Genomic DNA, 12,120 nt, shown 5'->3' with positions numbered 1-12,120 from the left:
ACAACTTCATATTTCATGCCATTGTTCTAGTGATTCTGAAAACGAGCTTCTGAGAAGTCTGTTTTCGCCCCTGGGTTTGAGGCTACAAGCTTGAGTTGAATGCTACTGGGTTCTTTGAATAGGAAATTGTTCTGTCTACCCTTAGAACATGTGGGATCCAGTCTGCAGAAGATTAAGGGCCTGATTATGAGTATGGCGGTCCAAAGGACCGCCTTACACATGGTGGCAGTCCAACCGCCGCATCCTGGGCTGTTGAACCTCCAGATTATGATCCTGGTGGATGGACCGCCACAACACTGCTGCCACAACCAGGAGCTTGGATCCCGTGGCAGTAGTGGGGGGGGGAGGGGGCCATGGTCAAGCACTGTGGTGCCGATGTCAGCATCGCTGTGCTGATCACGACTTGCCTTTCTGATGGACTTTTCATGGCGGGCACCCCCATGAAAAGGCCAGCGGAACTCAGAGAAAGGGCCACAGGACGGCCCCTGCACTGCCCATAACCATGTCATCGATAATGCCGAGCCCGCTATGAGCACACTCGGAACGCAACTGTCTGCAACAGTGACAGTGTGCATTCCGAGAGTGCTGGCACCACCGACAGTGCAGTGACATCGGCCTCGGCTACCCTGAGAGGTGAAGCCAATACCACAACACTGTTTCCACCGGCAGGCCTGGCAGGAACGTCATAATACGACAGTGGAGAGAGAGGCTGCCGGCTTGGCTGTATTTGCAGTCCGACGGTCGGTCGGCCTAATTCATTAGGAAGCACAAGGTCGATATATAAAAAAAAAACACATTTGACAAAATCTTAATTACTGTGTCAAAATTCGTTTCATATCTTCACACATGCAATTTAGAGCACATAAGCATCAAAAATCGTTATTCAATGTGCAATGTCACTGGTAGTGCTTCGTGTCAAGTTTTGGAATGCTTATAACCTCTTTACGATTATTAGTTTAATGACCATTATTGTTGGCCATGCTTGTCAATATCAACCATCAAATTCATTTACAGATAAGTCTTCCCAGCAGAGTCCGATGAAATCAACTTCGACTGATCTTCAAAAGAAATGTGTGATCAGGTATAATCAGGGAGCAAGGGCCTAATTTAGAATGTGGTGGTATTGGACATGTTTTTGATTTCAAGAGGATATGTAAAATTAGAAGAAATAACTGGTGAAATATCCTCCACAACAGTGATAATTTGTGATCCTCAGACTGTTTGCATGCAGATGTGGGGCATTTGCATCCCGGCTAAGACGGTTAAAAAAACCTCAATTAGATTTGACTCAGAACTCAGCATGGGGGATAAGATCAATGCTGTAATATTGTCAAGCGTCTTTCACTTCAGCCAGCTACAGACCATCCTGCCCTTACCTACCGTCAAAGGTAGGGAAGCTGTAGTTTCAACGATTGGTGGATCAAGATGAAAGTGTAGTAATGCTCTCTACCTAGGTTTACCTGAATTACATCTTTAAGCTATTTAAATATTTGACATTTAAACTATTTTTCTGAAGTTAAATAAATAATAAACTTGCAACTCAAGTACAAAAATATTTTTAGTATGCATTAACATTTATCAAAATTGATGTGTAGAATTATTTAAATGAAATGCAGTAATATTATAATTATATTTGATTAAAAATTAAAGTTACTTTCATGTATATATTCAAATATTTTTGAATGAAATAATACAATATTTTTATTTTAAGATTTTTTACATTAAATTATATTTATTAATAGTTTTAAATATGTAAAATAATTTATTTTAATTTAACATTATTCCCTGTGAGACTTGATTTTAAGTCCCTACCTCCATTATTTTCTATGAGAGAATGCTGCAGTGGTCAGCCGTGTATGGTGCTGGACTTACAACTCTTTCTTTTTTGGCAGCAGCAATTTGCACTGGTAAAGTTTGCTCCACTCTCTTTTCCTGGGGGAGGAAACATGTAAGTCTACACTTTTGCATAGCTTATTTCTAGGAGAAGCTCCTGGCCCTTAGTGACTCAACAGAACACTTCATTATAATCTAGTGTCGGGTGGTTTGTAAGCATATGATTCCCTGCTGGAGGGGTGTGATGAGACAGTGCATTAACATCTGGTGTTGGATAGTTTGTGAGGGAAGGAAGCTCCCTATCTGAAGTGTGTAGCCAGACAGAGCTTTGAAATCTAGTGTTGGGTGATCTGTCAGGGAGGCAAGCTCCATGTCTGTGGTGCGTGTAACACAGCACTGGGCATTAAGCTTTGGTGTTGGGTGTTCTGTGAGGGAGGAAAACTTCCTGTCTGTGGTGTGTAACAAGACAAGGTGCATTTAGTTCTTGGGTTCAATGGTTTGTGAGTGAGGGATGTGGCCTTCCAGAAGATTGTGGCAATGCACTGCACTAAGCTTGGGTTCTGGATGGTTTGTAAAAAAAGCTCCATCCTGATGCGCGCGACTAGACACCACGTTAGACTCTTGTGCTCCATGGTCTGCGTGATAGACACTCCTTGCCCGTTGTGGTTGTATTCTGGACACTGCTCATTGCACTCGGCTCTAGTTTAAGATCACCCATGAGTGAGGATACTCCCTGCCTGAAGTATGTGATGAATCACTGTAGAAGACTTTGGTTGTGGGGTGACTAGTTAGGTAGAAACCTCCCTGCCTCTGTGGTGTACAGATGCGCCATTTTAGAATCTGTCATTGTGGTGGTGTTAGTGAGAGACACTTCCTGCTTCTATGGTACCCAAGACATTGCATCAGGTAATGGGTGTGTGAAACTTGCTTTTCAGAGAATGTCCCTACTTTTGAGATGCACAGGACAAGGGGCTCTGAGGATAGTTTATTAGTGAAAGATGCTCCCTGCCTGTGGGGATGCAGCACTATGCAGTAGTCTTTTTGGTTATGATAAGAGCTGGAGTTTTTTAGGTAGAGACTCACTCTGCCTGTGCAAGAATATTTGCAATAACAAACACATATCCAGATTTCATTCTGACTGAACATACAATAAATTGACCACAATAAGAAAATATTGCATCCCTCACCGCTGCCTTCTTGCCCCGGAAGCTGGCGATGTGGTACAGCGTGCAGTAGCTAATCAGGCGGTCTCCTGGATACAACGGGGCTATTTCATTGGGCGACAGCAAAGCCTCCATGGTGTCGGGAACATACCAGTCAATGGTGATGTCACTCACCGCTGGCTCCAGAGCCTTCTTCAGGGACCTTATCAACTAGAAAGACAAATGAACAAAGAGAGAGTGATAAGCTCGGCCAATCAGAACTGACCTTATTTAAAAATTGCCCATGTCACATGACACCTCACAGACAAGAAAAAGCACAACTGACCTTGACCTCAGCACTTCAACAGGTAAAAGATAGTCCATATGTTTAGTGTGAGCTGTGTAAATGTGAGTTTTTGCTCACTGAGGTTGCTCTCCTGATAATAGCTCCTAGTTTGCCATTTGTGCCTTTTCGCCAAAATCATAGTAATGGATGCCAGAGCGGAACAACACACTTTTCATCCCATAATGAAACTACAGGATGTGACATCACAGGAAAATAGACCCCAATTTACAAGACAAAAAGTGACACCACTGTTCCTGTGACCCCCAATGAAAGTGAATAAAAGCCCTACACTAGAGTAAAATTATTAAATAGCTTCAAAATCATACAGAAGCTCATAAAAAGAAGTCGTGGGAGTCGCAAAGAGGAGCATGAGGGCCACAAAACAATGTTCATGTGGCCTACTGAGACTCCCATGCTTCGTGGTCTATAGTTTTGGACTTAGGGCCCAATAGCATGCTCCATCACAAACATGGCGGATGTCCCATTCGCCATCTTACAAGTGCATTGCACCCTGTGGTACCTGCAACAGGGCTAACATCCTGTTTGCTAAGTTATAAATGAGTCCTTTACTCTGCCACTAAAAAAGTGTTTGCAAGTTTTAACTGTTCAAATAATGTTGCACTAATGTTTTTGACTAAAAAGAATATTTGGGAGGCCCCTTTTCCTCACTTTAGGGTCACATTTATACATTAAACCATTTGACAAAAATGCATAAAACGATTACAATTATTTCTACTTATTTCTATATGTAGTTTTTTATGATACAGTAAACTGTCCAGTTACAAACATTGTGGTTGCGCCCTCGGTTTTACTGGTTGCAGCGCTATGAATAGTAGGTGGAATAATACCTATTTCAGTTGTCATCTTTTATCAACCTTTAGTGTCTCCAACGAGTAGCTTGTGAGCTACTATTAGCTCTTGAGCTACCCATACTCCTGTGTGCAGCTCAGCCTACAAAACCTACACAGTGTATATTTAAAACAAACATGTAAACTTGTCTTATGTGGTCAGTATTAAAATTCTAATAATAGTCGTAGCTCTTGATGATTTCATTGAACATAAGTAGCTTTTACTACAGAAAAAGTTGGAGACGCCTGGTGGGAGTTTGTCCTTCTTATATTTTGAACTCTTTTTAGAAATCACACACAGAGCTCCACTCCACTACGGAATCTCACGGCTCAAGGAATAATTGTCCAGTGCGAGCTCCTGTGCCATAAACATCTAAAACAGATAGGTTCCTATAGGGATCTCATTCCAATGTTCGTAGAACAATAATCTCATAAAAGCCAGACTACCAGGTAGGTGCAAAACTTTCAACCTCCATATATAATGTTTATAATTTCAGCATGTAAGATACTAATCCATTAGAACTGTTAATGTAGTTAACTGGTCACAATGTATGTCAAATGAGCTGCTAAGACTAGTCCTGTTGAACAGATCTGCTCTTGCCTTCCTGTCTTACCTGCTCAGGTATATAGACTTTGCACAGACATAGTTCTGGTTCCTGCCTTCCTCCTTCTCCTCCTCCTTAGGGAGAGTTCCCCTGGTTCTTGTACCTCCCTACTTTGTACCCCTCTCCTGAACCCTCTTACTTGGCTCATTCCACTCCTGGTCCAGCTAAGCTGACCTTCTGGTATTTTCGCAGATTCTAATCACTTGTGCATATGCCATCTTCATATTATTCTCAAGAGGGATTTAAGTTGCTGCTGGAGATACAGATTATCAGCACCAGTGCATCCTGGATCAAGTAGTTCACTTGAGAAATCTAGCAATGGGAAATGTATCAGTAAAAGTTGTCACATTGTAGCATGAAAAGAGATTACTGATTGCTACCCTTATCTCATTTGAGCCCCCTTCGCATCAGTGATGCTTCCCTACCCCTAGGGGGAACCCTTAGCTGTCTATCCTGTTACACTGCAAGCCATGGTGTCGGAAGGTGGAGACAGGCGCCTCCATGGAGCCACTCCTGAGGGTACATATTTCTCCAGCAGCCAAACAAGACTGACCAATTAACAGGTTCACCTGGCCTGACACAATACCAGCCAACTGGACCCAAGTCCAGACTTTTATTTACTGCTCACTTTACACCTTGCTGCTTACTGGGCCTGTCACCTACAATCTCAGCTATGTAAAGTACTTGACTCAGTTATGTGTCTCTGTGGTTCACACTCATGGGACCCGTCACCCACAATCTCAGCTATGTAAAGTCCTTGACTCAGTTGTGTGTCTCTGTGGTTCACACTCATGGGACCCGTCACCCACAATCTCAGCTATATAAAGTACTTGACTCAGTTGTGTGTCTCTGTGGTTCCACACTCATGGGACCCGTCACCCACAATCTCAGCTATGTAAAGTACTTGACTCAGTTGTGTGTCTCTGTGGTTCCACACTCATGGGACCCGTCACCCACAATCTCAACTATGTAAAGTCCTTGACTCAGTTGTGTGTCACCCGTCACCCACAATCAGAGTTGTCCTGGCTGAAAACAGAAAGGCAATGACTACAACTGTGGAACTAGCAAGCTGCTAACGAGCACAGAAAATAACTTACTCATGGGAATCATGCTGTAGAAGTACAGAATTGTCACACACACATATAATGCATCGACGTCTAAGACAGAGCATTAGTGGTTGACTCAATTGTTTAATAAAATGTAAGACTAAAAAAATTAAATTTATGGGGTCTAAATTGCATTGATAATATATAAACACGCTGCTGCAGTCTATGGGTATTGGAAATGTGAGTTCTTTGGTGGTCTGGTAGGTAGGTGTGATTTTCTATGGAGGTGTGTTCTTTGCTTCAGAATTTTCATCTATTCTCATATATTTAAGGACCACACAGACGAGCCCTGGATGCTTGAGAGCAATACGTGTGCAGTGTGTTCTAATGTGCATGTTTCCTAGTGAATGGCGAGAGGATTACTCTCTCTGTAGGGTGGGCTTGAGCTGTGGGTGGTTTTGCATACTGTGGAAGAGAGTGGATGTTAACGTAGAGGGATATGGTGGGGATGCAAAATTTTTGTTATAGAAGAATTATTCCAAGAGATGGGAGGAGAGCCTGTATCTTGGTACGGTTTTCACAATTTACTAAAGGTTAACTGGCTGGCCAAATGTGACGCTGATGTTCTCAACAAGGAGATTTATTAATGAGTAAAAAACTGCAATGAACTTTTTGATTGGTCAGGCCTTCCGCAGACACACAATTCTGATAGGCAGGTCCAGTTGAGGAGTTCGAGTGGCCACCTCCCTGGTTGCCCTTGTTCAATTTGACGCCTTTTTAGCCTTTGACCTGTCCTCGTCAAGTGATTTAGGGCCAGATGTAGGAAGCATTTTGCACGTCGCAAACAGCGATTGCACAAAACCCGTTTTGGGATTCGGTAACCTGGTTACCGAATTGCAAAACAGGTTTGCGACTCGCAATTAGGAAAGGGTGTCCCCTTCCTAATTGCGAGTCGCACTGCAATGCAGGATTGCTTTGTGACCGCGAACGTGGTCGCAAACCAATCGCAGTTTGCACCCATTTGAAATGGGTGGTAACCCATTCGCAAAAGGGAAGGGGTCCCCAGGGGACCCCTTCCCCGTTGTGAATGGCACTGCGTGGTCCTGTGGACCACTGCCTGCTCTGAAAAAATGAAACCAAAACGTTACATTTTTCGTTTTTGTAATGCATCTTGTTTTCCTTTAAGGAAAAGGGGCTGCATAAAAAAAAAACTGCTTTATTAAAAAGCAGTCACAGACATGGTGGTCTGCTGTCCGCAGCAGGCCACCATCCCTGTGAGGGCCGCTGCTCGCAAGGGGGTCGCAAATTGCGACCCACCTCATGAATGTTCATGAGGTGGGCATTTGCGACCCCCTTGCGAGTCGCAAACAGTGTCAGTGACACTGATGTCCATAAGGTTTTGCGACTCAGAAATTGCGAGTCGCTCTGACTCTCAATTTGCGAGTCGCAAAACCCAACGTACCTACATCTGGCCCTTATTCCCTTCTCAGGATCAGCCAATGGAGGCTGCTGAGGTGAAGCAGGAAGACTCAGCTCCCTCCCCAAAACATGGAATGAATGCACTAGCACAAAGAGAACTCCAAGAAGACACTTCTGTTGCGGCTGCCCGTATCCCACCCAGCTGCATGGTCTACTCTAGACAATAGCACCTAGACAATCATATAGCTGTTATCTCACTGATGGTATCTTCGGGTGGTAGGGAATGTATCAATACTTATAATAACCCATTATATATATCACATCACAAACTGAGTAGTCCATTGGCACCTGAATAGGAAGTGATATTGTTGGCCATCGTAGCGCTTCCTCTTACAAGTCAGCCACTGTGGTAAGACGGGGCGGATACCACCCTAGCCGATTCACTGCGCCGTGTTTCTGCACCTACAATTAGCCAATGTGGCGATAAAGGGCCTATGTTTACCTGGTTGTACCACTAAGACAGAGACAGAGGCAGTGAGACCCTTCCTGACCCACTCCCCCGCTGTAGGGAGCTTGCAATATTCCCCCAGTAGCTTGTACACTGCCCAGACCCCGACACCATCCCCGCACCAGAGCTCCAGCACATCTACTGCTGTGGCCCCTACTCTCACATTTACCACGCGCTCAGGGCCAGTGGTGGGTGGAAATGTCCCTAGAACCCGGAAGCACCTGCAAAAGAGAACTCAGTAATTTGGGGGAGATTCTGGACCGATCCAGTATCTCACATCTTAAGTCTGGCCTGCTCAGAATCAAGACCCAAAAGGTTCTCACCTTATCTATTGTAGCTTACTCCCCCCTTCTCCACCTTTCAAGCAGTCTTACGTCAAGACACAGAGCAAAGGCCTTACCTTGGGCTGCAGCCGCTCGCCCTCAGTCAGGAACTCCGCCCGGCCCCCGCTGACCTTCGCCACGCCCCTCAGGAGGCGGTGGCAGGAATTGGGACCAAGGCCGAAGCTGAAACATCTGGAGACAAAGACAGGACGTGAAGCTGTAACAATCAGCAAACAATGGGATATTGCAAATCATGGCAGCAAAAGCTGAATAGTCTGGCAAGAGAGTATGACCACAGCATGTAACAGGGAAGGTAAAGAATTGTTATTGACTTCTCTCGTACATTTAATTGCCTGGTCCACAGAGTGCACCTTTTTGTGTTGCATTTGTTTATTAATTTATAGCTAGTAATCAAGGTATATATCAAAGGTTGCTGATAATTGCCTCAGTATGAAATACCGAGCTTTAGCAACAACTATTATTCCAACATCCCTACAATATTCATACCATATTGCCCCAAGGATGGAACATTCACATCCTAATTAATCTGCTGGTTCCTTGCTACAAACGTTTGCAGCAGACTAGATACAGCTACACTGGAGGCGAGTTGCATTTAGACAGTAATGGTTGCATCTGGAAGGTCTGTGACCTAGGCCCTGATGCCTAGAAATGCACCCACACCCAAGAAACTCTCAACTTTCAAATAATCCATGACCTAAGTCTTTCATGTCAGCAAAGAGCCTCATATCTGCATAAACTAGCTAGCAGTAAATGGGTGTAAGCAGTGGTTTTTAACCTTTAGACTTCTATGGACCCCCCAACTCAGTCTTTATTGGAAGCTGGGGACACTGACATGAGCACTTTCTATGATTTAAACCTCAAAGCAACAGATAAAAATCCAGAAACAAGAATAGTCAAACAACTACACAAATGAAAAAAATCTTATTGAGAAAATGTAGACATATAAAAATATCAAATTAGAAAATTCAGTAATATAATTTTAAAGGAAATTTTGCACCTTTTCTAAATTTGGTTTTAAATTCTAAAAGACGAAGCGATATACTAGACTTTAACATATCACGATTTTCTTTCTGTTCCTAGCGCATGTTTTCTGTTTGTCAGTGTTTTAATTGCGCACCCTTCATCCATATGGTTTTGTGTTCACTGTACTTTGGCTAACAACTTAATAGGATAACAACTTAATTAGTATCCTCCAATTTCAGATTTCTTCATCTTAAACTTTCAATTTTGCTTATTTATGTATTTGTGATTAATCTGGTAATATTATTTAATCTTCTAAACACTCACAGGTGTCAGGGGCAACTATGGGACCGCATCACACAGCTTAAGAACCATAGATTTAAAGAGTCGCTTTGTTTTGAAAGCACAATATTATTCCGATGTGTATTGAGTGTCAACCAGGGTCACAACCGGACAGAATATAGGCCTAAGCAGGAAAATAAAAGTGTCTCCCATTAGTGAATCAGATGGCTAAAAAAGTTGCCCATCTTTGCAAATTGGGGCAGTTTTTAACTTTAAAGATACGCTGTATAGATGTTTTGCAAGATACGGAAGACTGCAGGGATTTGAGCGTGTTACATAGTGTGTTTGCGGCAATAGCAAGAAATCAACATTAAACCCTGTCCCAGCAGACCATAAAAAGACCCACAAACTCCTTAGAAAAACCCGCCCACACACAGACCTGTCAGACTAGCCCTTCTATCAGTGTCTGATTGCCCTATAGGCCAGTCCCACCCTGGTGTCAACCAATCAGAACCACACAAACATGTTTTTCCTGCTACAGGGGACCAATGCTCTTGGTTTCAGTGACAGACTTTCAAGTATGTGGGCCCTACATTGAGTTCACTATCGGGACTCGCTTTCAACCAGTGCTTGATTTGTAAATAAAAACGTGCCGGAGCCTAAAACTCTCCTGTGAAACACGCGGCAGCTGCAATTAAAGCGTAATCCTTCTCGAACCTATTTAATTCATCCACAGCCACTGCTTGCCTCTTCAGATCACTCCTGCAGCTTTCTGCTTTCTCCATTTGAACGCTTTTTCTTTTTTTCTCTTCCTCGCCTTTCCCATGTGTGTCTTTTGCTCGCAGTAAATGCTTGAGGCAGAAAACTAAGCTCCGGCCCTTAAGAATAAGTGCCGGTGCTCTGCACCGGAAACAACAAGCACAAATTAAGCACTGCTTTCAACCTCTGTGTTTTTTATGTTACATATTAGGAAAAACGTACTTTAATTTTTTTTTTTTTTTAAAGAGCCGCCCTCATGTCTTGTATCGGAGGCTCTTGTGATGTATGCCATGTTTGAAACCTGGTTCCTCACTGCAGTGACATCAGAGCAATGAAAGGCGAGCCTCGTTTTTTCACTGCTCATACATAAAAGCAGTGAAAATGCAGGTTCTGGATGAAGCTGGACACAGACCCGCCTCCTTCCCCTGGTCTTTTGAATGGTGGCTTGCAGTCCATCCTCTGCACAGCCCTGTGCTTACCTCGGATAGGAGGCTACTTTGATGGGCAGCTCTCGAACAGCCAATGTCAGTGCAGCACCAGCTCTGCCTCGATGAGAGCAGAGAGTGAGTGTAGCATGGGGGTGAGAGAGTGTATTTTCCAAGGTGGTGCAGCAGTGTAGTGGACGTCAGCTATATTTTATTTATTTGGGGGGAAGGGAGGACCCATCAAGGGTGGTGGGACAAGTGTCAAGACACCAGGTTCATACAATGTTTACAATTCTATGCTTTCACATAATAATCTAACGAATTCTGGGATTTGTCGTGGTGGGTGGCATCCTTTCAACTAATCAGTGCCACACACCATATAGCTGTGATTTGTAGGTTAAAAACCATAAAGAAACACTGTCCATGATGACATGGAGTGTGGCGACCATACTACGACACAGAACATCCACATACATTCAAATATACATAAAGAGAAGCTTACCTACAAAATCCATGAAGATTCAGGCCTGCAAACATAAACTCACCCTCCCAGAGAGACCAGCAGGCACACAAGCACCCATGGACACCGACCTCCACACATCTATACACAGCCACCACCTGACATGCATTCACCCATAAAGGCAGACCAAGAAATTTTTTTTGTGAGGGTATTTCCATTACATGTGTAGTGCTTTATGTTGCTGTAAGGTCATCTGAATGTGTTAGATGTGATAGGAGAGAGGAAAGGAGATGTGGCGGCTGGTGCATAGCGTTTGATGGGTGCAGGCCCACCACCACCACCTACAGTACCCACAGAAGGAGAAGCTTCTGTCTATAGTTCTTTCGAGTGACAGAGAGCTAAACAAGCACACTGGCAGATTTGCCTGTTTATGACTACTTTTCCCAGGCCTGTGCACTGTTAGTCCATAGTCTAATGTCTGCCTGGTTTGCAGTGGCGGTCGGACCACTGCCAATGCGCTGGTCCAAACGCCATAATACGACAGCAGAGGTAGCGCCGCGGTCGGACTGCCAGCACCGCCAGATTACAACTTCACAACAGTTCTCGGGCCTTGGTGATTACGACCCCCTTCTCCGCCAGTGATTTCACAGTGGCAACACTGCCATGGAAAGGCTGGTGGAGACGTGGTGCAGGTGGCCCCAGGGGGCCCCTGCACTGTCCATGCACTTGGAATGCTTTGCAGTGAACATTGTGAACATTGTGGCGGGTGCTGGTGCACCCTACACACTACAGCATTGCTGCCGGCTCTACTACGAGCTGAAGACAATGCTGTAGGTCGTTTCTCACTTGGACAGCGGGTAGAAACTGAGTTTGCGCCCGCTGACCCAGTGGGAAACTTGTAATGGGCCTGGTGAGGAGGCTGCCACACTGGTGTCAACCTACCCGTCAGGACTGCTGTCCACCGAAGTCATAATAAGGCCTTATGCCAGCAGTGAAGAGGATGCCAGGTCAGGGGGAACAAGGGACTCAACATTTCATTTTTTTTCCTCACACAATCACAATTCATAGACATGATGCATTTGCTCGAAGCAACTCTGCATGTCTAGTCTCAGAGCCTCCCATGTTGATGATGCTATTCTGGTA

General features: G+C 44.2%; 1 protein-coding gene across 4 annotated transcripts in view; it reads right to left on the bottom strand.

The window, feature by feature from the left end:
* The window catches only part of VWA5B2 (von Willebrand factor A domain containing 5B2), a 244,142-nt gene that overhangs the window by 57,871 nt on the left and 174,151 nt on the right, over positions 1-12,120 (bottom strand). For all 4 annotated transcript variants that reach the window (XM_069212954.1, XM_069212955.1, XM_069212957.1 and 1 more), the window contains exons 11-12: positions 8,148-8,262; positions 3,021-3,206 (exon numbers count right to left, since the gene is read on the bottom strand). In XM_069212954.1, the coding sequence (XP_069069055.1) occupies positions 3,021-3,206; positions 8,148-8,262 (301 nt within the window). The remainder of the gene's footprint in view (positions 1-3,020; positions 3,207-8,147; positions 8,263-12,120) is intronic.

This window comes from Pleurodeles waltl, chromosome 11 (genome assembly GCF_031143425.1).
Source record: "Pleurodeles waltl isolate 20211129_DDA chromosome 11, aPleWal1.hap1.20221129, whole genome shotgun sequence".
Classification (NCBI taxonomy): domain Eukaryota; kingdom Metazoa; phylum Chordata; class Amphibia; order Caudata; family Salamandridae; genus Pleurodeles; species Pleurodeles waltl.
This window is presented reverse-complemented; position numbering and strand designations above follow the sequence as displayed.